At 36.7% G+C, this 26,328-nt stretch overlaps 1 protein-coding gene and 1 pseudogene across 1 annotated transcript in view; both read left to right on the top strand.

Annotated features, from left to right (window-relative positions):
* AGBL4 (AGBL carboxypeptidase 4) overlaps positions 1 to 26,328 on the top strand; it is a 1,493,965-nt gene that overhangs the window by 143,612 nt on the left and 1,324,025 nt on the right. Inside the window, exon 2 of the mRNA XM_053576008.1 lies at positions 245 to 367. Coding sequence (XP_053431983.1) covers positions 245 to 367 — 123 coding nt within the window. The remainder of the gene's footprint in view (positions 1 to 244; positions 368 to 26,328) is intronic.
* LOC128575648 (uncharacterized) lies at positions 6,069 to 6,168 on the top strand (annotated as a pseudogene).

The raw sequence follows: 26,328 nt of genomic DNA, 5'->3' as shown, positions 1-26,328 counted from the left end.
AGTTTACTATTTCCTTTTTATAGATGGGAGGAACTGAGGCTTAAAGGTGTTAGGTTGATTGCTTTGAGACCAGAAAATTAGTGTGTAGTAGAGGTGAGATTTGAGCCCATATCATTTTGATTTCAAAATACATTCTCTTTATGCTTCACTACAACATCTAATTCATTTCTTTTTGCTGGAATAAGGCCTAGGGATATTACCAAATACACTTTCAGTTTAACATAAGCCTTTTTTGATATAACAGGCAGTGACATGGGAAATGATGATGCCATTGGAGGGAATGTGAGCAAATATCTAGTGCTTCCAGCTGGATACTGTGGACCACCCAAGAAAGGACATCTCATCTTTGATGCTTGCTTTGAAAGTGGTAAGTGCATTCAAGTTCTTTGCTATTGAGCTTCTCTGGTACTAATAAGAATTGATTTCCATCTGACTATTCAGTGTGATTCAACTCATTTAATATTTTACCGTAATGGAATGTTAGAGAATTAACTTGTATGTATACAATTTTGCTTGCTATAAATGATTAAAAGCATAAATGATAATAATAATAATGGACATTTATGTAATACATTATATTTTACAAACTGCTTTCCCAGGAATTATTTTTTTGGCCATAAAACTGGAATGGTTTGACTATTTATAGATTATGCTTTATCAGACATCTAATATAATATTTACCTGCTTCTGTATGCTATGCTTACAGACCTTAATCTTTGGGGAGAGGAAGCTTCCTTACAAAACATATTAGAGAACAGATTCAATAAAATAGAAACAAAAGACAGAAAGTAAAATTTCTTCATAATTGACAAATGCTGTGGGTATTCTGAAAGGGGAGCTCAGAACTTGTGTATTCTCATATAATAGGGGTTAGATCTTGTTAAGCTCTTTATGCCCTGAGTGTCCTACCCTGAATGAGCATAGTAGGTACTCAGAATACGTTGAGAATATTAATAAGAAAGGCAAATAAACTTTTATATATAATTGTTAATTTTCTTTGGTTTTGAATAATGTGCATGAAAGTGTATTTGTATATGTGTGTGTATGTAAACGGACATATCAATGTCAGTTATATAACACTTCTCTGAACTCTAAAATCATTGGTTGTTTATACCAAACAATTGAAAATTTGTTTATGCAGGGTTTTGCTCTTTGATTATTTCATGTTATATTAGTTTGATAGAGTTGATGTAACAAAGTAAAAACTAAGCTGCTTAAACAACCTAAATTTATTTTCTCATAGTTCCATAGTACTTAGTTTGTCCCCAGATGCTACAACTGAATGGCTTAAGCAACTGTAATGTATTGTCTCATAGTTCTGGAGGTTAGATGCCTGAGATTCAGATGTTTGCAGAGCTGGTTCCTTCTAAGGATCGAGGAAGAAAAATCTGTTTCATGCTGCTTCCGTAGAATCTAGCAGTTTGTTCACAATCTTTGGTGTCTCTTGGTTTGTAGAATATCACCCAAATATCTTCACATGGTATTCTACCTGTCTGTCTGTCTCCAAATTTCTACTTTTTAAAAAATTATTTATTTATTGATTGATTTCAAATTATTATGAGGGTATAGATTTCTAGATTACATTGTTCTCATTTCCAGGGTAAAGTTCCAGTTGTAAAAGAGCCCCTCACCCAGGGGCACAATAGGTGAGATCCCACCACATGCCCACCCTCCTTATGCCAATTGCCATCCTCCCCCCTCTTCCTCCTCCCTCCTTCTCTTGCCCCGTTCTAGACTGTATTTGTGTTTTATTTTCCATATGTGCATATAATTGTTTATATATTGGTTTCATATTAGTATTGAGTACATTGGATATTTATTTTTCCATTCTTGAGATACTTTATTAAGAAGAATGTGTTTCAATTTCATCCAAGTAAATGTAAAAGATGTAAAGTCTCCATCTTTTTTAATGGCTGAACGGTATTCCACAGTATACATGTACCACAGTTTGAGTTGATGGGCATATGGGTTGCTCCATGACTTGGCAATTATGAATTGAACTGCAATAAACATTCTGGTGCAAATGTGTTGGTGGTAAAATGATTTTTGTTCTTCTGGGTAGATACCTAGTAATGGAATTGCAGGATCAAATGGAAGGTCTACTTTTAACTCTTTGAGAATGTGACTTTAGAGATAGCTCTATAAAGGCCTTATCTCTAAAGTCACATTCTGAGATATTAGGTTTAGAACTACAACATATGAAATTTCAGGGGATACAATTCAGCCTATAACATATTATTGTAGTATTGTGCTTCCATCCAGACCTAAATATTTTCCACATAATTAGGAACAATTTCTTCCATTTTTAAAAAATCTTGTGCACATTCTTGTCAGTAATATACTTGATGCCTAGAAAATATCGTTCATTTTTTATTACCTCAGTTAAAGACCTAAAGGCCTTTTACAATAATTCTCACTCAGCAAGAGAAGAGATTATCCTTATTTTAAAGATTAAGTGTTGTCTTGAAATAACAGCCTGAATAATCCAGATTCTTTTCCCAGAACATCTTAAATCAGTTTTTTCCTATCCCTTACCAAAAAAACTCCATTGAAATTGTTCAATCATACCATATAATCACCAAATGAACAATGAATATTTTACTAACAATATATCAACAATTGGTTATAACAATTGGATCTGTACTCTGTACTAGTAATGCCTGAGCCTTGCAGCACAGTAGAGTGATCAAATGGAGTGAGGCTTTGAAGTTAGGCTTCAGGTCAAACCTTAGCTTTATAAATGAGCCAGTTTGCTTACTTTTTAATGAGAAATGATACCTGTCTTTATTTTAATTATACACATATATATTTCCTTGTTTAAATATTTAAGCTACTTTACCAAATTATACATGAAATAATAAGAATATTTAAAAAAACAGGTAAATGGGGGAAATGTTAGAAAGGGGATATATTAAGGCAAAGGAGATTCATCAGAATTGAGTGTTTCAACATCCTCAGCTTCCATCAGAGTCTTTCCTGATATCTGTATCTCAATTTATGGTATCTCATTTTTCCCAATTAATGCCCTTACCCTTCCAGGCTGGGAGTTCAACCTGCATTATAATTTAGGCAGTGACAAGATGAAGTTCTGGGGGTATAGGAGATAAGGGTGTCCCTCAGGGCACATGTAGAAGCTCTTAGGTTATACATGGGGTACGTACACTGGGAATTCTAATCCCTGAGCTCATCTCTTTTTTTGACTACATTGACCAGTGATATTAGGAGCAACTAACCAATGTCATTATATATTTGTTAATTTTCTAAAAATGTTTGAAAGATTTTTAAACAGAGTCATATAACTTCTTGCCTCTTGTAAGTGGTAAATTAGGAGTATCCAGTGCAGGTATTTTGCATATCTCTATAAATAGTTAATGCCATGGAGTAACAGTGATCTTTTGCTACTGGAAATAGTGTCATTAGCATCTTTAAATCTAATTGCATTAGAGAGCCAGTCCCAGAAACCCCAGAACCAATTCAGAAAACTCATTTTAAAAAATTCTTTGTCAATGCCAAAGTATGTATTAGTCAGGGTTCTCTAGGGAAGTAGAACCAAAGAATATATACATGCACATGCACACACATATCATATGTATTATATAGATGAAGAGATTTATTTGGATGAATTGGCTAATGTGATTATTCAGGCTGAGAAGTCCCATGATCTGTTATCTGCAAGCTAGAGGCCCAGGAAAGGCAGTGATGCAATTTCAATTCTAATCCAAAACCTGAGAACCTGGTACGTGTAAATCAACAATGTAAATCCTAGGTCAAGAGCAGTTGGAGACTGATATTCCGCCTCCAGCAGGCAGGCAGCAAGCAAAAAGGGGTGAATTCCTCCTTTCTTTCTTTTTGTCTGGGTCATGCCCATCTACAAGGGGGTAGTGCAATTTACTTTAGACTAAATCCACTGACTCAAATGCTAATCTCATTCAGAAACATTTTTGCAGACACACCCAGAAATAATGTTTAATTTGGGCACCTTTTGGCCCAGTAAAGTTGGCAACATAAATTTAACCATCACAGGGGAAACAGTAAAAGAAAATTCATCTAGATGATTACATAAAATGCTTGATATGAGGTCCTATAAATTTTCTATAAGGTAGACAATAAATTTAAGTATGAATTTTCTGCAGCTAGTATCATAAGATAAAAAGTAAACCAGGTACTGAAACCTGATAGAAATTCTTCCTGTTCAGCTTCCTAAAGTGGACACTGAAAACATAATGAACAGCATTTTTAACAATATCCTTCTGGAATTTAAAGCAATACATTTCATTGTGGTGTATCTTGTAACATCTCTCAACGTAGGCTGAAGTTGTGTTAACTGGCATTTCAGTGAAAGCAATTTAGTTGCCACTTAAAAGATTTGTTTGACATATACAGCTTTCATCTGATCTGATTTAATTCAAGGATTTATTTTAGATTATTTGAAATATGCATATCAGTGGGGTTTTCTCTTGCGTGCAGCTCTGAGTGACTGACTATGGCTGATTGGAGTCCTTTCTTGAAAAGGTTCTGATGGTACATACAGGCTTACTGAGAAGGAGAAAGGTGATTAATAGATTCAAAGAATGAGGATTATTGGTTCATGTGGATGAAATATATTGCCTTCAGACAAGCCTCTCTAAGTTTTTTTTTTTTTTCCAGGGTTGGGTAGTATGTGAAGTGCCTAGCATATTGCCTGAATCCTAACTTGTGGATGATTAATTGCTTTTTTTATAAAAAATAATGCCTACAGGTCAAATGTGAACTCTTCTATGAAACTCTGATCTCTTTTTTCTCTATTTCTCTTTATATAGGTATTATTTCACCTTGGAAAACAGCCACACTACCCTAATTTTATCTCTCTAGAGATGCATGACACTTTTCATGATTTCTTAACTTCTTTTGTTTTCCTCTACCAGAAAATAACCTGCCTTAGGACAGAATCTGAGCCAGATTAATCTCCTACTCTCCTATAAAACCAAATTGAGTGCTTATAAAGCATTAAATGAATACCGTATTTGTTGAATAAAGTAATGTGGGTAATAGAAGGATGAGAAAAGATCTTTCTCCAAAATTATTTTTCTTCAAAGATAGTTTGATTTAAAAAGTTATATTTAATTGCTTCACATTTCCCAGTCCACCAAATTCTGTCAAGGCTTTTTACCTATGGTGGTGATGATGTTTTCTCTGTATCCCTGATCCCTTTCTCTACCTGGTATTGCCTGTCAAGCAGGTTAGGGTAATCTTACCTCTATATTTACAGATATCTTTTAGGATCTTCCATATAAACCTTATTTCATACCATTTAGTTTCTCTTCCTGTTCTTGAAGTCAGGGATGATTTTTTATTAATATTTGTCCTCCATCATTTTGTTCTATCAGTCTGATAAGTAGCTCAATAAGTAAATGAGAGAGGAGAGATAATGAGCAAAATTGTCTTTATAAATAAGATTTTTAAGATTAATAAGATATAGTAAAACCTCTGTAAGTTGTCCACCCAAGGAGCTGTAATAAACTAGTCAACATATGGAGGTGGTCAACGTAAGGAACTAGGCCTACTGTGCTGATACATACCTGTGGTACATGTCTGGACTATGAAAATTAGGTCAACTTAAGGAGGTGGTCAATGTAGACAGGGAGTCAGTTATGGAGGTTCTACTGTGTTTTTATGTTTAAATAAAAATCACACAGTAATCCCATCAAGAACATTAAGAATAATAACCTCAATATCAATAAAAATGATCATTTAATACTTACTGCTTGTAAGATACTGTTTTAAGTAATTTATACACTTTATCCTATTTAATACTTCTCAATTAATACTTCTGCAATATTATATCTTTCTTGGTATGTGAGGAAAGTGAGGTTTGTAATTTGTCCTAAATTGCATAATTCTCAAGTGGTGAAGTTGATTTGTAACTGAGGATTTTTGGGCTCTGAAAACCATATTTTTAATCATTATGTAAGCATAGTACCTTATTACTGATCAATTCATGACATATAAATAATACATACATTTGTTAAATTTCACATTAAGCAACAAAATATATGTAAAAAGTTTTTTTGATAAAGAAAAAGTAATGCTTGCTTCAGTAGCAGATATACTAAGATTGGAACAATACAGAGATTAGCATGGCTCCTGCACAAGGATGACACGTAAATTTGTGTAATGTTTCATATTTAAAAAAAAAGAAAAAGGAAAAATTAAAAAAGTCATATTTAATTGCTTCACATTTCCCAGTCCACCAAATTCTGTCAAGTTTTAAAATGAGCTCAAGTTTTAAAATGAGCTATCCAAATATGGGCCTGCCTCAGAGGTTTGTGAGTTTGGTTCCAGACCACAACAAGAAATCAAATATTGCAATAAGCAAGTCACACACTTATTTTGGTTTAGTGCCTATAGGAGTTATGTTTACACTGTACTGTAGTCTTCCAAGGATTCAATAGCATTATGTCTAAAAAAACCCAGTATATAGACCTGAAGTAAGAATTACTTTATGGCTAAAAAATGCTATTGATCACCTGAGCCTTCAGAAAGTCATATTGTTTTGCTGGTGGTAGGTCATGCCTTGGTTTTGATAACTGCTGGCTAATATCACTGGTGGCTGCTGAAAGTTGAGGTGGCTGTGGCAATTTCTTTTTTTATTCCTTTTTGTTTTTTCTTTTGAGACAGAGTCTCACTATGTTGCCCTTGGTAGAGTGCTGTGTCATCACACCTCAGAGAAACCTCAAACTCTTGGGTTTAAATGATCCTCCCAAATAGCTAGGACTATAGGGGCCTGCCACAACACCCGGCTATTTTTTTTGTTGCAGTTGTTATTGTTATTCGGCAGGTCCAGGCCTTGTTCGAACCTGCCTGCCTTGGTGTTTTTGGCTGGTGCCCTACCCACTGAGATACAGGCACTGAACCAAGGGGCAATTTCTTAAGACAAACAAACAAAAAAAACCCATTTGGTTGCTATCCACTGATGCTTCCATTTATGAAAGATTTCTCTGTGGCATGCATATGGTGTTTGATATTATTCTTCCTACAATAGAACTTCTTTCAATACTGGAATCAGTCTTCTCCAACCTTGTTGCTGCTTTATTGACTAAGTTTATATAATGTTCGAAATCAGGAGTGGAAGAATAAGAGTCATCTTAGTCTATACTGTAAATACACAACATGAAGGAAAGCTGATGAGTTAAAAAAAAAAGTTCATATATACTTTTTGTGATATTGGACATCAGAGATAAGCCAAAAAAAGTCCTTTCAAAATCATCATGTAGGGGGCGGAGTCAAGATGGCTGACTGGAGCCAGCTTTCCATAGAGACTACTGTCCAGAAGGAGAGTTAAAGGACAGAAGTTTAGCAAGTAAGCTGATGTTTTGGAGCTGAGCCAAGAAAGAAGGTTGAAGAACACACATCAACACTGCTGAGGCGATCTGTGATCTGAAGGATACAAATAAAAGGTACAAAGTCCATCACCAAGAAGATGGGAGTGCCCTCCCCCATGAGAAGGGCTTGCAATACTCCATACAAAAAAGGAACAGAGTCCAAATGTCCTCCTACTTTATCCCACAGGAGACACCCTCTGAAAACCGGACCTACTTCCCCTACTAGGGTGCCATGGCATTCTCCTGCCAGGCATAAAGCTGTAGAAAACTGTATATATTCTCTATCTGCAATTCTGAACTCCCAGCACTCCCCTCCACTCTCACTCCGAGGTATGGAGGCCTGTCCTCCATGGAGTCCAGATTCTTGGGTATTTTCTTGAGAGGTGTGGACAGGGCATGGATTACTGCTGGTTGGTGCTGATTCTGTGGCACAGGAGTAGAGACAGGACAGTCAGCTGAGAGGGAATCATGCAGGAGCAGTGGTGCCCCAAGGCACAGAGCAGCAGCCATGGTGGGAACAATAGGGCTCACACCCCTGGGAATATTCCAGAGTTACACCCCTTGTCTCTCTGGGCAACCAGAGCAGGCTGGGCATCTACTCTGGTGGGAGCCACTGGTGGAACAGATCTGGGATGAAAACGCAGGCCCCGTGAGTAAAGCCTATGCCTGAGGTGGTACTGGCCTGGGTGGAGTGCAGGGACTAGAATACACAGGCGCAGAGCTGGCAGGTTACCAGGGCAGGGCTGACCCAGAGCCCCGCTTTACTGAGCCTAAGACACACCTGGCCCTCAGGGGATCATAGCTGAGACAAAAGAAGCAGGCAGGCAGAGGCTGGAACTGACAGTTGAGTCTGAGCATAATTGGCCCACCCCAACTCAAAAAGCAGCCAAGACCGAGCAGTGGCACAGACCTCGGCAAAGTCCCAGTTTCAGTGAACTCAAACAGCATCTGATCTGCAGGGGAATATAGCAGGGACAGAAACTAATTCTACGAACTTGTTCTGTTCTGTCAGCAACATCAGTCAGGGGTGGGGGTGGAACTGAGTGAACCACCCCAGTCTCCTTTAAGCACCCAAGGTTTTCAGGCCTCACCTCCCCCTGCTGATAGTGGCAGAAAACAGTGGCCTGCCTGAGGAGACACAGATCTCCCAGTGACTCAGGCAGGTACAACCCCCTGGAGCTTCTGCTCATTGGAAGGAACTGCAACACAGCCCTGTGGAGTTATCAGTGACTGGGTGTGACAGAGGTGCAAGGTGGGGAAGGAAGCATCAACTTCCCAGACTAATTTATATGCTGGGTGGGTCCTTCTGACCTCACGGAGCACTGGAGCAAGTTATATTTGAGCTACCAGCAGACCCCTGCGATCTAGTTGCTGGAGACCTTTTTTTTTTTTTTTTATTGAACCATAGCTGTGTACATTAGTATGATTGTGGAGCACCATACACTTGGTTCATAGATCGTTTGACACATTTTCATCACATTAGTTAACATAGCTTTTGTAGCAGACCTTTTGAACTCTCCCACCTAAGACAGGTGCTGACTGAGACAACTGTTTTGGACCTCTTGAGCTGGGCCAGTCACCTGAGAACTATCCAAGTGGTACCCTGGGTGTATGGTTATGGGAAGGTTTGATTTTCCATTTCCAATTGTTGCCTGTGGGTGGCAGGGTGACTTAATTGCTGGTATTTATCCACAGCTGAGACTTCAACCCAGAGTAACTGATTCACTAGGGTAGGACAGAAACCAGCTGAAAACAAGACAGAGGCACTTAGTCCCACCACACCAAGCAGGTCCCCAGTTTCTCAGGCTGTAGCACTGCAAAGCTGTAGGGGAAAAGGTACAGATACCAGTCCCAGCTTTTGGGCAAAGGGCTGATCAATCACTACTCCTGCAGCCCCGAACCCATCTCCTCTTTATCTGCTCATGTAGTCAAATGGTGTAAAATAATCATGGGGTGGAATCAGCGGAAAAAATCCAGTAACATGAATAACCAGAATAGATCAACCCCCCCCTCAAAGAAAGATATGGCAGACAGAACTGAAGATCCCATGTATAAACAGACGGCTGAGATAGCAGAAATTGAATTCAGAACTTGGATTGCAAGTAAGATTAATAGAACAGAGGAAAAATTGGAATTAGAAATTCCAGGTGCATTTCAATAGTTGTCTCAAGAATTTAATGAATTTAAAGACAAAATCACCAAAGATTTTGACACATTGGGACAAGAATTTGCAGCCATCAAAGATCTGAAAAATACAGTAGAATCCCTCAGTAACAGAATGGAGAAAGCAGAAGAAAGGATTTCTGACATTGAAGACAAAGCTTTTGAATGCTCCCAAACTCTCAAAGAGGAAGAGAAAAGGAGAGCAAAAATGGATCATTCTTTCAGAGAGATCTGGGATAATTCCAAGAAGACTAATATTCACCTCATAGGAATCCCTGAAGGCAACGAAGTGGCTTTGCAAGGCACAGAGGCTCTACTTCATGAAATTATGAAAGAGAACTTTCCAGACATGCCAAGAGATTCTGAAATTCAGGTAGCAGACAGTTTCAGAACCTCAGCAATACTCAACCCAAATAAGACATCTCCTAGGCACATCATAATTAACTTCGCTATAGTTAATATGAAGGAGAAAATTCTGAAAGCAGCCAGACGTAAGAAAACCATAACCTACAAAAGGAAGAATATGAGAATGACTGCAGATCTCTCTGCTGAAACCTTTTAAGCCAGAATAGAGTGGTCATCGACTTTTAATCTCCTAAAACAAAATAACTTTTAACCCAGGATCCTGTATCCAGCTAAACTGAGTTTCATATAGGATGGAGAAATTAAATACTTTAATGACATTTACATGTTGAAGAAATTTACCATAACCAAATCAACTCTCTAGGATATTCTCAGACCTATCTTCCATAATGACCAGCCCAACCCTCTACCACAAAAGTAAAATCACTCAGAAACTTTTGTTCATACTCCAATTTCCACAGTGGTGAAAGGATTAAAAATGTCCACTGGACTTTCAAAAAACTCAATACCACAAATTCTACCAGGCTTATCAGATTTCTCCATTAACATGAATGGCTTAAATTGTCCTCTAAAGAGGCACAGGTTGGCTGACTGGATACAAAAACTCAGGCAAGATATTTGCTGCATACAAGAATCTCATCTTACCTTAAAAGATATATAGAGACTCAGGATGAAGGAATGGTCATCTATATTTCAGGCAAATGGAAATCATTAAAAAGCAGGTGTTGCAATTCTATTTGCAGATATAATATGCTTTAAACCAACAAAAGTTTGGAAGGATAAGAATGGTCACTTCATATTTGTTAAGGGTAATACTCAATATGATGAGATTTCAATTATCAATATTTATGCATCCAACCAGAATGTGCCTCAATTTGTAAGAGAAACTCTAACAGACATGTGCAAGTTGATTTCCTCCAGCTTCATAATAGTTGGAGATTTTAACACTCCTTTGGCAGTGTTGGATAGATCCTCCAATAAGAAGCTGAGCAAAGAAATTTTAGATTTAAACTTAACCATCCAACATTTGGATTTAACAGAAATCTACAGAACATTTTATCACCAAAAAACTGAATACACATTCTTCTCAGTAGCCCATGGAACATACTCCAAAATTGATCACATCTTAGGTCACAAGTCTAACCTCAGTAAATTTAAAGGAATAGAAATTATTCCTTGCAACTTCTCGGACCACCATGGAATAAAAGTTGAACTCAGTAACAACAGGAAAATGCCTACTCATACAAAAATGTGGAAGCTTAATAACCTTATGCTGAATGATAGCTGGGTCAGAGATGAGATTAAGAAGGAAATTACCAAATTATTTGAACAAAATGACAATGAAGACAGGAATTATCAGAACCTCTGGGATACCGCAAAGGCAGTCCTAAGAGGGAAATTTATAACACTGCAAACCTTCCTCAAGAGAACGGAAGAGAGGAATTTAACAACTTAATGGGACATCTGAAGCAACTGGAAAAGGAAGAATATTCCAACCTCAAACACAGTAGGAGAAAAGAAATAACCAAAATTAGAGCAGAATTAAATGAAATTGAAAACAAAAGGATTATACAACACATCTATAAATCAAAAAGTTGTTTTTTTTGAAAAGGTCAATAAAATAGATAACCTTTGGCTAATAACCAGGAAAAAAAGAGTAAAATCTCTAATTTCATCAATCAGAAATGAAAAAAGACAAAATAACAACAGACTCCTCAGAAATTCAAAAAATTCTTAATGAATATTACAAGAAACTTTATTCTCAAAAATATGAAAATGTAAGGAAAATTGACCTATACTTGGAAGCACATCACCTTCCAAGACTTAGCCAGAATCAAGTGGAAATGTTGAACAGGCCTATATAAAGTTCTGAAATAACATCAACTATACAAAATCTCCCTAAAATGAAAAGCCTGGGAACAGGTGGCTTCATGTCAGAATTCTTCCAAACTTTTAATGAGGAACTACTACCTATATTACTCAACCTGTTCCAAAATATAGATAAGGAAGGTATACTACCCAACACATTCTATGAAGCAAATATCACCCTGATCCCCAAACCAGGAAAAGACCAACAAGAAAAGAATATTATAGGCCAATATCACTACTGAATATTGATGCAAAATTATTCAACAGAAGCCTAACAAACAGAATCCATCAACACATCAAACAAATTATACATCATGACCAAGTCGGTTTTATCCCAGGGTCTCAAGGCTAGTTTAATATACATAAATCTATACATATAATTCAGCACATAAACAAATTAAAAAACAAAGACCATATGATTCTCTCAATTGATGCAGAAAAAGCTTTTGATAATATTCAGCATCCCTTCATGATAAGAACACTTAAGAAAATTGGTATAGAAGGGACCTTTCTTAAACTGATAGAGGCCATCTACAGCAAACCCACAGCCAATATTCTATTGAATGGAGTTAAATTGAAATCATTTCCACTCAGATCAGGAACAAGGCAAGGTTGCCTATTTTATCCACTGCTCTTTAACATTGTAATGGAAGACTTAGCAAATTGCAATTAGGGAGAAAAAGGTGATCAAAGGTATCCATAAGGGTCAGAAGAGATCAAACTTTCCTGTTTGCAGATGATATCATCTTATATCTGGAAAACACCAGGGATTCTACTACAAAAGTCTTAGAAGTGATCAAGGAATACAGCAGCATCTCAGGTTACAAAATCAACATTCATAAATTGGTAGAATTTATATATATAATAGTGAAGCTGAAGAAAACAGTCAAGGACTCTATTCCATTCACAGTAGTGCCAAAGAAGATGAAATATTTGGGGGTTTATCTAACAAAGGACATGAAAGATCTGTAAAAGAGAACTATGAAACTCTAAGAAGAGAAATAGCGGTAGATGTTAACAAATGGAAAAACATACCATGCTCACGGCTGGGAAGAATTAATATTGTTAAAATGTTCAGACTACCCAAGCAATATACAATTTTAATGCAATCCCTGTTACAGCTCCACTGTCATACTTTAAGGTTTCAAAAAAAAATAATACTTTGTTTTAAATGGAATCAGAAAAAAACTCAAGTAGCCAAGAAATTACTCAGAAATAAAATCAAAGCAGGAGGAATCACACTGCCAGACCTCAGACTATACTATAAATTGATAGTGATCAAAACAGCATGGTACTGGCACAAAAACAGACAGATGGATGTTTGGAGCAGAATAGAGAACCGAGATGAACCCAGCTACTTACTGTTATTTGATTTTTGACAAGCCAATTAAAAACATTCAGTGGAGAAAAGATCCCCTATTTAACAAATGGTGCTGGGTGAAGTGGTTGGCGACCTGTACAAGACTTAAACTGGACCCACACCTTTCACCATTAACTGAGATAGACTTTCACTGGATTAAAGATTTAAACTTAAGACCTGAAACTATAAAAATACTAGAAGAAAGTACAGGGAAAACTCTTGAAGAAATTGGCCTGGGTAAATATTTTTTTTGAGGAGGACCCCCCGGGCAATTGAAGCAGCATCAAAAATACATTATTAGGACCTGATCAAACTAAAAAGCTTCTGCATGGCCAAGAACACAGTAAGTGAAGCAAGCAGACAGCCCTCAGGAAAGAGAAGATATTTGCAGGTTATGTCTTCGACAAAGATTTAATAACCAGAATCCACAGAGAACTCAAATGTATTAGGAAGAAAAGAACAAGTGATCCCATATCAGAGTGGACAAGGGACTTGAAAAGAAACTTCTCTGAAGGAGCCAAGTAAAACATTCAGTGGAGAAAAGACATGGCCTATAGACATATGAAAAATGCTCATCATCATTATTCATCAGAGAAATGCAAATCAAAACTACTTTGAGATATCATCTAACTCCAGTAAGATTAGCCCATATCACAAAATCCCCAAACCAGAGATGTTGATATGGCTGTGGAGAAAAGGGAGCACTTCTACATTGCTGGTGGGAATGCAAACTAATATGTTCCTTTTGGAAAGATGTTTGGAGAACACATAGAGATCTAAAAATAGACCTGCCATTTGATCCTACAATTCCTCTACTAGGTATATATACAGAAGAACAAAAATCACATTATAACAAAGATATTTGTACCAGAATGTTTATGTTTTTTTTTTTTTTCTGCAGTTTTTGGCTGGGGCTGGATTTGAACCCACCACCTCTAGCATATGGGGATGGCACCCTACTCCTTTGAGCCACAGGTGCCACCCTGTATCAGAATGTTTATTGCAGCCCAATTCATAATTGCTAAATCATGGAAGAAGCCCAAGTGCTCATCAGCCCACAAATGGATTAATAAATTGTGGTATATGTACACCATGGAGTATTATGCAGCATTAAAGAAAGATGGAGACTTCATCTCTTTCATGCTAACATGGATGGAGCTGCCAAATATAGAAAAAAAGTTAGCACCTATGTTACAGTGGGATCCTTCCAATACTGTCTTTCCAAAGGTCAAAGCTCGAAGAACACTCTAGATCAGGAGCTTCAAGGCCTCCTGACCAGAGTAATGCTGTGAAACCCTCGTCCAGGCCTCAGAACAAGGCACTATTTCATAATAGAATACCATATGAAATAGAATAGAGCAGATCAGAAAGAAGAAAAAATAATAAAATAGATAAAGCAAATTGAACATAAAATTACGTAAGATGAAAGAAAGAGATTTCTTAGTTGTTGTATGAGAAATTTTTTGGGAAAAAAATAAAAATATAACCAAACCAAACAAAGCAAATAACGATAACAATAGAAAAACGGAAGAAAAAAATTGAGATAAGAAAAAAATATTTGTGTGTATATTACAATATATTGCCTGGCCATGAGGTGGCACTGTGGAGTTAAGTGACACACAACACACGCTGCTTTTGGTGTATAAGATAGGGGCCTGAAGCCACCATCTGGCACCCTGTCCTGTCCTCCTGGTTTATTTGCCCTTAATGAGGGCTTGGTCATTTTGTTAGCATTCAGTCCCCGCAAGATTGGAATCCTGAAGCTCTCACTAGATTTCTTAGGAGGCATGCCGTGACCTTCCAAACAGTGCCCCCTGGTCACAGAGTGCCTTTACCAGGGGTGTGGGAGCCGTTCAACTGACCCCAAGGAAGGGTTCTCAAGCTCATCAGGTCCACCAGATCTGCCTGTGCAGTAGGACCCTGCAAACTGTTGCCTCTCAGGTTGTCCTCCCACGATGGTAGTGCTCTGATAGTGGCCAAGCCAGTTGAATTTCCACCCTGGCTGGTGATTCAGTCCTGGTTGTTTGATGCTGTTAGAGTTCACTTGCTCACTTGCTTAAGCCTTTCCAAGGCAGCTCCAGTGAGTAGCCCAGTCCAAAAGGAAGAAAACTGTAGAATAGGCCTTTTGTGTCTCTTGCCTTCTGCTGGAGGACCAGCTGGCCCCTGCCAGCACCCAGTCACTTACCTTCTGTGCTAGTATTCCACAGCTTCTAACCTCCTCATTTACTCATGGAGTCCCTTACTGCTTCACTGTGCCCCCAGAGTGATGTTTCAGGGCAGGATCCCCCAGCGATAGGTGCTTGCAGTCCTCTCTCCTTTGTCTAACTGCAGGGGCTCTATGGAGATATGTCTGGCCCACTATCTTGCTCCTTCCCTGGAGAATTCTTCCAAGGAATTCCAATTTTAAGGCACCAGATATTCATTGGTTTACATAGGCTTGATGTGTATAATAAATAGATTCCAAAATATATGACATTGCAAATATAAAAGAAAGTTCATACTTATATGGCAATCCAAGGCAGTTAAGTGTTTTGGTTAGTGGGAAGCTCTGTTCTCCATGGTGAGTCAGGCTGAAGATTGGAGGAGAGAAGGAGGATTTCTGAAGATGGGGGCATTCGAGGATTTGGAGAATTTTATTCAGAAATTAAAAGGAAAAATACCCAAATTTTTTTGTTGACCTGGATGGAAATATACACTTATTTTATTTAATTTTAAAAACATTTAATACCCTATTATCTATGTTTATGTTCTTAACAGTGTGAATGAAAAAGAAACAAAAATCTTTGTGGAGAAGAAAAGTATTACACAGAATATTCTTGTTGGTAGTTTAAAGTATTTTTAAATGGGTGTGATTTAAATCCCATCACTCCCACCCATTATTGAGTAGGCCATCATCAAAATTGCTTCTAAACTTGATAATCTGTGATATGTCCCTAGGAAGACTCAAAGCTAACCTATTAGAAAACTAAGCTAACATAACTTAGAAAACCCCAGAGAATCAACCACGAAACTCCTGGAAGTTATCAAGAAATACAATAATGTCTCAGGGTATGAAATCAATGTCTGTAAATCAGTAGCCTTTGTATATGCCTATAACAGCCAAGTTGAGAAGCAAATCAAGGACACAATTTCCTTCACAATTGCTTCAAAGAAAATGAAATACTTCGGAATACACCTAACAAAAGAGGGGAAAGATCTTTTCAAAGAGAATTATGAAACCTAAGAAAAGAAATTGCAAAAGACATTAAAAAATGGAAGAACATACCATATTCTCTTCTAGGAAGAATCAACATTGTCAAAACGCCTATTCTACCCAACTCAATCTACAGATTCAATGCAATCCCCATTAAAATACCAACATCATATTTTGAAGAACTGGAAAAAAATAGTACTTCATTTTGTATGGAACCAGAAAAGAAAAATAGCTGATGGTATTCTTAGCAATAAAAACAAAGTTGGAGGCATGACCCTATCAGAATTCAGGCTATATTGCAAGTCCACAGTATGTAAAACAGCATAGTATTGGCACAAAAATAGAGACATAGACATATGGAACAGAATAGAAAACCAAGAGATGAAACCAGTCTCTACTTGCCATCTGATCTTTGATAAACCAAACAAAAAGCATACAGTGCTTTTTCCCAAATGCTGCTGGGAAAACTAGATAACCACATGTAAAAAACTGAAACTGGACCCACACCTTTCACCCCTTACAAAAATTGACTCAGGATGGATAAGAGACTTACATCTAAGACACAAAACACTAAAAATCTTAGAAGAAATTGTGGTAAAAACTTGATGATGTTAGACTAGGGAAAGAGTTTCTGACAAAGACTTCAGGGACCATCACAACAACAAAAATTAACAAATGGGACTCAATAAAGCTGTAAAGCTTCTGCACAGCTAAGGACCCCACAAATAAAGCAGAAAGACAACCTTCAGACTGGGAAAAGATATTTTCAGGGTATCAATGTGACAAAGGGTTGATAACTAGAATCTACAGAGAACTCAAAATAATCAACAGAAAAAGAGTAAACAATCTCATCTACCTCTGGGCAAGAGATATGAACAGAACCTTTTCTGATGAAGACAGACGAATGACATTCGAAAAAATGCTCATCATCCCTGATCATCAGAGAAGTGCAAATCAAAATCACCCCTGAGGTATCACCTAACCCCAGTGAGAATAGCCCATATCACGAGGTCTCAAAGCTACAGATGCTTGCATGAATGTGGAGAGAAAGGAACAGTTTTACACTGCTGGTGAGATTGCAAACTAATACAACCATTTTGAAAGACTTTACATATTTTGTATTATTTTGGAAGGAAGTATGGAGAATCCTCAAAGAACTCAAACTAGACCTCCTATTCGATCCTGCAATCCCTTTACTAGGCATCTACTCAGAAGAAAAAAAAAATCGTATTATCATTAGGACATTTGCACTAGACTGTTTATCATAGCTCAATTTATAATTTCCAAAATATGGAAACAACATAAATACCCACCAACCCAGGAATGGATTAACAAGCTGTGATATATGGATACCATGGAATACTATTCAGCCATTAAAAAGATGGAGAGTTTATATCTTTTGTATTAACCTGGACAGAGGTGGAGCACATTCTTCTTAGTAAAGCATCACAAGAATGGAAAAGCAAGAATCCAATGTACTCAATTCTAATATGAAAGCAATAGATGATCTGATACAAGGCGGAGGGAGAGAGAAATGAGATATCAGGGAGATGGAAGGATGGTGGTTGATGGATGGTTATGGTGTATAGTACACCTCTTGGTGGTGGCACACAATTACAAGTGGTACTTTACCTAACTACCACCATCAGTGTAACCTAATTCTTTGTACCCTCAATGAATCCCAAACAATAAAAAAAAAAAGAGAGAGAACAAAAAAGAAATGTTTATTACTCAGAAGAAAAGTTGTAAATGTTGACTCATGTTTATATATCCTATTTTAAAAAGAAATTCTGAAATTCCCCTTCAGTTTATTTCTGTTTTCTTACGTTTGTGGAATCAATAGTTTTCACAAATGTAAAATCTATCATTTATAGGAACATTTCCAACCAGGCCAAACAACAATTTCATAAACACAGTAAAACAAAAACAGCTTACAAATACAAACATTCAGTGAGGATGAAAGAAAGTTAAAATATATCTTGTCTTTCTTTAATTAGTGCCTTTTTACTATGTGGACTTTATGAGTATTTATGGAAATAACTACTTTGTGGGCCAGGCACAGTGTCTCACACATGTAATCCTAGTATTCTTGGAGGCTGATGTGGGTGGATTGCCTGAGCTTAGGAGTTTGAGGCCAGCCTGAGCAATAGCATCTCTACTAAAAGTAGAAACACTAGCTAGACGTTGTGGTTGGTGCCTGTAGTCCCAGCTACTTGGGAGGCTGAAGCAAGAGGAGCTCTTGAGCCTAAAATTGCAGGTTTCTGAGAGCTATGCTGAAGCACTGTACTCTACCCAGGGCAACAGATGGAGACTCTGTCTCAAAATGAAAACAAATAAACGACTCCCCACCCCTTTTGTAGACAAACACCTTCCATAGAAAATGGCCAACTCAGAACAGTGCTTATATATTCAAGGCAATTCTTAAATCCCTATGCTATCTTTTGTACTATTAGGTAGTTTAGGTAAGTTTTGTTAGTAGTACTCTTGAACATTTGGAGTGCCTTACTGGTGACTTTGCATTTTCAAATTTTGAGTCTACATTGTGGGGTGAGTAATGCCATCTTAATTTTATAGATGAAGATGAGGTTTTTTAAAATTTAAATGTTTTTCCGAATATCCACAGCTTAACTAAAAGGAAGAACTTCTAATGGTCACTGTGAGAGGTGGATGAGGACACATTTTCAGTATTCAATGATTGGAATTGAATGCCACAATGCCTGGGACACTCAAAACACACTTATTGAGTGAATAAAAGAATGAATAAATACATTTAGAGGCTTCCTGATACCTATCGCTTCAAAAAACACACTGGACCATGTGATCAGGCTATTTTTAGGGAATTCATCATGTGCTGTCTGTGGTAGACCTTAGGAGTTGGTAAAAGATAATAATAAGAACAGCAGGAAAAATCATAAAAATCTATAATAATTTCTAATGGTTATATGTCATTTTATGATTAACAGAGTGTTTTCACATTGATTATAGCCTCTTATAATCCTGGACAAAAACTAGGGCAAGCATTTTATTCCTATATTAAAAAAAAGAAGTTGAAGAAATTAAGATTTAGAGAAGTTATGTGAGTATGACTTGGCTAAATGCATGCAACTAATAATGGCAGAATTTGAGTTCCACCCAGATCTATCTGACCTCAAAGCTTATTCTCACACACTCTTAACTCTTGATTATTATTCAAAGTCGTTTCAGTACCTCCTGGCTTATTCATAATAACTAGAGCATTATAAAGTTGGAATACAAGCAAATAATCAGTCTCATGTCCTGAATTAGCTTGTAGAAGAGCTAGTATAGACCCTTTGAGGTGAGTAGATAGCAATGTACACATTACTAGTTTGGGGAACTTTGACTCACTCCCTATGCAGCATTTAAATATTTGGAGTGAGAAGGCTTACTGTATGCATTCATGTCTTGCCCTTCAATGATGGAGGTAGAGAACTAGATTCATTTCATATAGAACTATACCACAGGTTTTCCTGCAGGTTTTGAGACTCCATAATTGCATTAGCCAAATTTTGTTTTATATGTATACATGTGTGTATACATGTGAAGATGTATATGCTACACACATGTACACACATCTTGTTGGTTCTATTTCTTGCAGAACTCTGACTAATACAGGTACACATAACTCTGAGATTGTGTGATTATGAAGTTCAGCAGCAATGATGAAGAACTGCTGTTTAAAGGAGAGGCTTAGATTCAGTTTTTCTTTCAGTGACCATTTTATTAATGATCCTTAATGGATTCTTTACATTGACATTTACATGTTATTGTAATGTAGATATTAAGTAATTGTTACCACCAGGAAGCTAATTGACCAAATGTTCATTTTATTTTTTCTGAAAATGTTAGCTGCTAATGTGGATCAATGTCATCGCATTTCTGGCAGTATTTGGCTTACCTAAGTCAGAAAAACATTAAGAAGAGAAAGATTGATTCTTTCCTAAATTTTATATTTTCTCCTAACAACTCCTCTGCAACCCTAGGCATAGATTAATGAATGGCGTATGCACGAAGTGATATCAGCTGACATGTATGACATTACTCAGATGTCTCAAACTCCGGAAAAAGCATGTGAATGATTTATGGAATTGATACTAATCTCTTTCCAGTAAATGCATTACTTCAGTTACATGGGAAATTGATGTTACTACTCTAATGCCAAATTAATTTCTTTCTTGCTGGATCAGCTTTGCAAATAGAATTAGATGTTAACCTTTTATATATCTAAACAGGATATAAGATGGAAAGCAATTTTATAAGTAAAATTTGGATGCTGTTTGCATAGAAGGGGTATATGTTTTTCCTTCATGTGTTTTGTTCTTTCTGAGATTTGTGGATCCAATGATATTATATCATATTTAAATTATAGCTTCATATCACTTAGGAATAGCATATTTATACTTGAATTTGAATATTTTACAGAATCTTATAAATACAGTATTACAAATGAGAAATATATGTTTTTAAAACCCCCCCCCCCCAAATTCTAGACAACAAGACTATTTTTTCAAGGGAAATTTTATCCAAGAATTTTAAATCTCTAATAAATATAAATTTTTTTTATCTCTTATTTAGTGCATAAAGAAAACTGGATACTTGGTAGACACTCTCTTCTTCCTTCTAGATATGCTAGGCTTACATGAGTTTCTTTCTCACTAAGTGCTTTATATTTAATTTTCTGCCCTTTAGACCAATTCTTTTTCTAAGGCTTTTAGTTTCTGTTCCAAGCTTTCTGTCAAATTCGTTTGTCATAAGTTTGACTTTGGCCTATTTATCATTCACTAGCTTCACAGACCGTTTACCAAGTTTTACATATAACCTTGTAAGATGCACCGCTGGTGTAATCCCACCAATCCCCTTGACTTTGGCCTATTTAACACATTCTAACAAACTCTGGCTTGTATTTTAATTCCAAATTATCCAGAAGAAAAATATGATTGAGTCAGCTTAGATCTGGTCAACTTCAGCCAAGGTAGGGCTGCCTCGTCTTGGATGTGGGGAGGACAGATTCTCCTAGAAGATGGTGTGAGTGAAGGGGAAATGCAAAGGTTCTTCCAGTTTGACAAATCCTGCCTCATGGAATAGCTCCCACCTCACACATTACCTTGCTCATCCTGATTTCTCATTTAGGTCTACTCCCTCATGTACCTTAACTTTCATCTCAGTCTGCCTTATACCCAAACCATTCTTGATAGAGCATAATGATTGTGAGCAGTATCTGAGCTGCTCCCAGTTAACTCTCTGATGTATAAAAGAGAAGCACTGGCCCCAAGTTATAGCATTTCCTGCATTATTTTTGTTGGTATAGTCTGGAAAACTGGATTCTTTCTTGATATTCCTTTTCTTTGCTAAAGTGTTAGTATTCACATAGCTTAGATTCTTAGAATTATCATCTCTCTGTGTGTGGGTTATTGCGTGGACCCCTTGCTCTCAGACAGGAGAGGGCTGGGAGGCCTAATTTTCGCCATGTCTACATTCAAATCTACTTTTCATTTTCCTACTCACTGGCTGAGATCCAGATGTGAATAGACATTTTTTCCTGGACCACTAAGTGACAAATAGGCTTGGTTTACATTATTGTGTATGTCCACCACCTAGAATTTTTGGAATCTGTTCTGGTTTAAATCATGGCTTAGCATCTTATATTCTATGCTTTTTGGGGCACTGTATATTAGACCTTCTGGTTCTCCTTGCTAGGGCCACTCTTTCCTGATCTTGACAGTATCCACTGTCTTTTGGATCCTGAAAGTATACTCTAATTAAGATGGTGTGAGTCTGGTTGTATCTGTAAAGTGGTAAATGAGAGTTAAGGGTGGTAGTAATAGAAATTAGGCGAGTATTTCCCTTACTTAAGAAATTGGTAGTTTTTAATCTTTTTACACCATTTATTTCCAGATCACCTGGGATTTCCGCCATTTATTCTCTATTCCAGGTGTTGGGGTCACACGGCACCAGATATATCTCCAATGATTTATTTCAATTTGTCTTGCATTATATTTGCATAGCACTATGTTGGGCCCTGGGGGTAGGTGTGGGATGGAAAAAAGAGAAAAAATGTCTGACACAGTCTTCGTCATTAGAAAAGCTGACAGCCTAGTCAAGAATATATTCATCAGTTAATACCAAGGAGTGAATCAAGCAAGGGAGAGTACAAGGTTTGACTCTTTACTTATTAATTTATTACTCAAACATTTATAGAGAGTTCACTGTGTCAGATTCTATGGTAGGCAGAGGGGACTCAGAGGTAACTAAGATAGAATCCTTTCTCTCAGGGAGTTCACAATATGATGGTGGACACAAGTTAGTGCACAAAAGACTTGTAGGACTGGTAGTGTTCAAGGTACCATCATCTCTCATCTCACTCTTGAATATACAATGTGTGTTCTTATGTTAGGGCTATTACACTTCTTTTGCCTGGAATGCTCTTCCACCAAGATACTTAGAGGATATATCTCTGATGTCATTCAAGTCTCTGCTCAATATCATCTCATCAGGGTCTTTCCTGGATTCACAAATAATGTAGTGCATTCTTGCCATCTCCCCTATTCCTCTTACTTTACTTTATTTTTGTTTTTGGCATTTGTCATTACCAGACTTGTTATATATTTATTTTCTATTTTATTATTATATATGTAGTATGTACCCCTCTAGAATAAAGCTCCATGAGAATAGGATTGTGTCTGTTCTATTGAATACTTTATATACCCAGAAGCTAGCACAGTGTCTCATACATAACAGGCACTAAAAAATACCTTTTGATTAAATACTTGAAGCAATGAATGAATGAAGAATGAATGTGTAGAGTCTATTTAGGGTATGGCAGTCACCAAGGATGGAGTGACCATTTTCACCTGGGGACATGGGGTGGTAAGAGGAGATGAGAGCTGAGGATAGAAGGTGTTGGGTAGAATGTTTTGTCATGTTCGCTTACATATGTTTTTGCAGAGGCATAGATTGATGACAGAGTATTTCAAACTTTATAGCAGGAGAGTGTGACTTAAGCAAGGGTTGCTTTAAATCCCATCTTAATGGTGTAGTATTCTATATTAATAAAATTTTCAAAACTTTTTTCTGTCTTCATATTTTTGTTAATGCTTCTGCCTACCAATGGATAGTTATGAGATTTTGACTGGATTGTGGGTTTCTTGATGTGGGCAAGGATTTGAATTTGTCTATCTTCAGAGACTGGAACAGTGATTAGGAATTACCTTGGCAGTGGTATATTTTTTTCAGTAAAAATTAATTGGAGTTCCCTTGGAGCTGGATTTTTCTAGAATTCTGTGACTCTCTTCTAGCCAGGCACTTCTGCATCTATTGTTTACATTTCTTGCAGATAGTGCACTTTTTAGTCCATTAAATCTTATAGCTCTGGCTTCTTTCCCATATCTTTCATGTGGAAGAACCATGTACCTACTTTTCTCATTGCACTAGAATGATTTATTTACATGTAAGTGCCTTCCATTAGACTTTGAACTATTGGAAGACAACAACTTTTGTAGGTTCTTTTTTCCTCGTTGTAACTTAGTACAGTATCTTGCACATAGTAGATATACAGTAAGTGTTTGAACAAATAGAAAAATAATGAACCCAAGGGTTGAAAATTAACATTGATTAAGGAAACTCAGGAAAAGGACAAAGGATGATTTGTAACAGCACAACACTTTGCTGGGCATTAGGGGTCAACATTCCAAAAATGACCAGCTAGTTCACTGTTCTTCTCCTCACGTCAGTGTTCATAGATTATGTAGAGTAACCTGTGAATGAACTTGGATTCCTTTCTCCTATTGTATATCTTCATGTCAGTGTTCTTTAGGTGAGAAGAATGTAGATAAATGGAGCTAGACACATTTTGATGCATGTAAATAAATTTGAATGTGTCATATCAAAGCATAGCAGTTGTCTGTCTCCAAACATGTAAATCTTTACATGCAGCCCATACAACTTTGTGGCTACCATTTTAACAGCCCCAGAGTGCAGGTGTTGGAGGCGGTCATGCTCAGTGGGATTCCTATGGATATCTCTCCCTTTTGCTACATTTTAGAAGCACTATGTCCAAACAATTGTAGTTTAGAAAATGTCATTATGACTATTTTAAGTGTGACAATTTTAGTACTGAACCAGGATATTATATTTATAGGTAGTGCAGTGAATGTCCTCCTTCATTGTCTGTGTCTAAAGTTTCTATTTTTTTTCTTAAGAATCTTTGTTACCTAATTGAATCTTCACTCATTCATTTATTCAACAAATATTCACTGGCCATTGATTATGGAAAAGGTTTAAATAGTTAACAACCACAAAGGAAACAAGTATTTTTTTGAACAGGTACCTTTGTGCCTAGCACTGTGGCATATACCACTGTGGAAGTAGCATTATGTAAGGGAAAGATAATATACTTTGGAATCAGACAGCTATGAATTCAAATTTCCCTTTGTTTTTTGCTAATGAAAGCATGACAACTGTTTTGACAAAGTATTTAGATTTTGTAGACCTCGGTTCCCTCATTTGTAAATTAGGATAATTGAAGATGAGATGAAGTGCTATGTAAGTCAGTTAGCAATAGATGGTAAATATTATTACAATCATTGCCTACCATGCAAGTAAACTATAAAGTGCTTCCTAGACTTGGTGCAGTGGCTCATCACTGTCATCCTAGCACTTTGGGAGGCCAAGGTGAAAGTGGAGCCAAAGAATTCAAGATCAGCCTGGTAACACAGCAAACAATAACAAAACAGTAACATAGCAAACATAACCAAACATAGTGGTATGCTATGGTCATGCCACTGCACTCCAGCCTGTATGACACAGTGAAATTTTGTCTCTAAACAAACAAACAAAACAAAAAAATGTTCTTCCTAGAGTAAATTATTATGAAAGTACCTAGAGGCATTATTATTATTAATCTTTACCCTTAGGAAATTTTTATTCTAGTCAGCTGGGTATATAAAGCCTAAATAGCATGAATTAAGAATTATTTTTATAAATATACCTGGAAAGACATTTTTGTTTATAGTAAGGTTTACAAAGTATAGCAGTAAAATTGTCAATTGAATCCTATTAATAATAAATACCATAGATATTCAGAAGTGGATGAAATGTAGACTGGGATCTTCATGAGCTTTTCCCAAGTGATCCCAATACAGGAAGTCTGCAGACCACACTTTGAAACATACTTTTTCAAAGAGTCCAGTCCAAGACAGTGGTTCTTAAGTGAAAGTTGTGATAAGCACATCATTTTACCTAATTATTATGTATTTCCCTTTCACCTGAGGAAAGTTTGAATTTTGTGAAAGAAAGTCTTAATGTTTAGGATAGCTATCTGGGTTTTCTAACCTTGAGGTCCTCTTCTTATTTAACTTTCTACTTCTTTGTTTACCCCAAGTCAAAAAGTCACCAAGTCCTGCTGGTTTAATTGACTATGTATTTCATACTGTTCCATCTTCTTTATTCCTACTCTGGTTGTCTTATTACATGCTGCTGGGATTATTGTAGTTATTTCCTAATTTAGCTTTCTACCTCAGGCTCTACATTTTCATATATATGTAGTGTATATTTTTGTTCCAGTCATTTTTCTGAAGCATAGCTTGAATCATATTACTCCCTACTAAAAAACTTTTAGTAAATTCTGAATGCCTTTTAAATGAAATAAACTTTCTCAACATGTCATTTAAGACCCTTTAGTGTGGACCCAACCTCTCTTTCTAGTCTTTCTTTTTTTCACTTTTATTTTTATTCAGTGCTCTAGTCAATCTGAAGTATTCACTGTTTTTTAAACATGCATTCTTTTTTCCATTATTCTTTTCTCTTAGAAAGGCCACTTACTCTGTGGCCTTTTACAATCTGCCATCTCACCTCTAAGTCTTCACCTTTATTTTGACAAAATAATTTATCATTTAACCCATATTTTAAGAGTCATTTCATCCATAAAATCTTTCCTGAAATTTATAATCAGATGTGCTATGTTTTCCTGTACTAAACCAATTATTTGAATTGCACTTAACAGC

Source organism: Nycticebus coucang, chromosome 22 (genome assembly GCF_027406575.1).
Source record: "Nycticebus coucang isolate mNycCou1 chromosome 22, mNycCou1.pri, whole genome shotgun sequence".
Taxonomy (NCBI): domain Eukaryota; kingdom Metazoa; phylum Chordata; class Mammalia; order Primates; family Lorisidae; genus Nycticebus; species Nycticebus coucang.
This window is presented reverse-complemented; position numbering and strand designations above follow the sequence as displayed.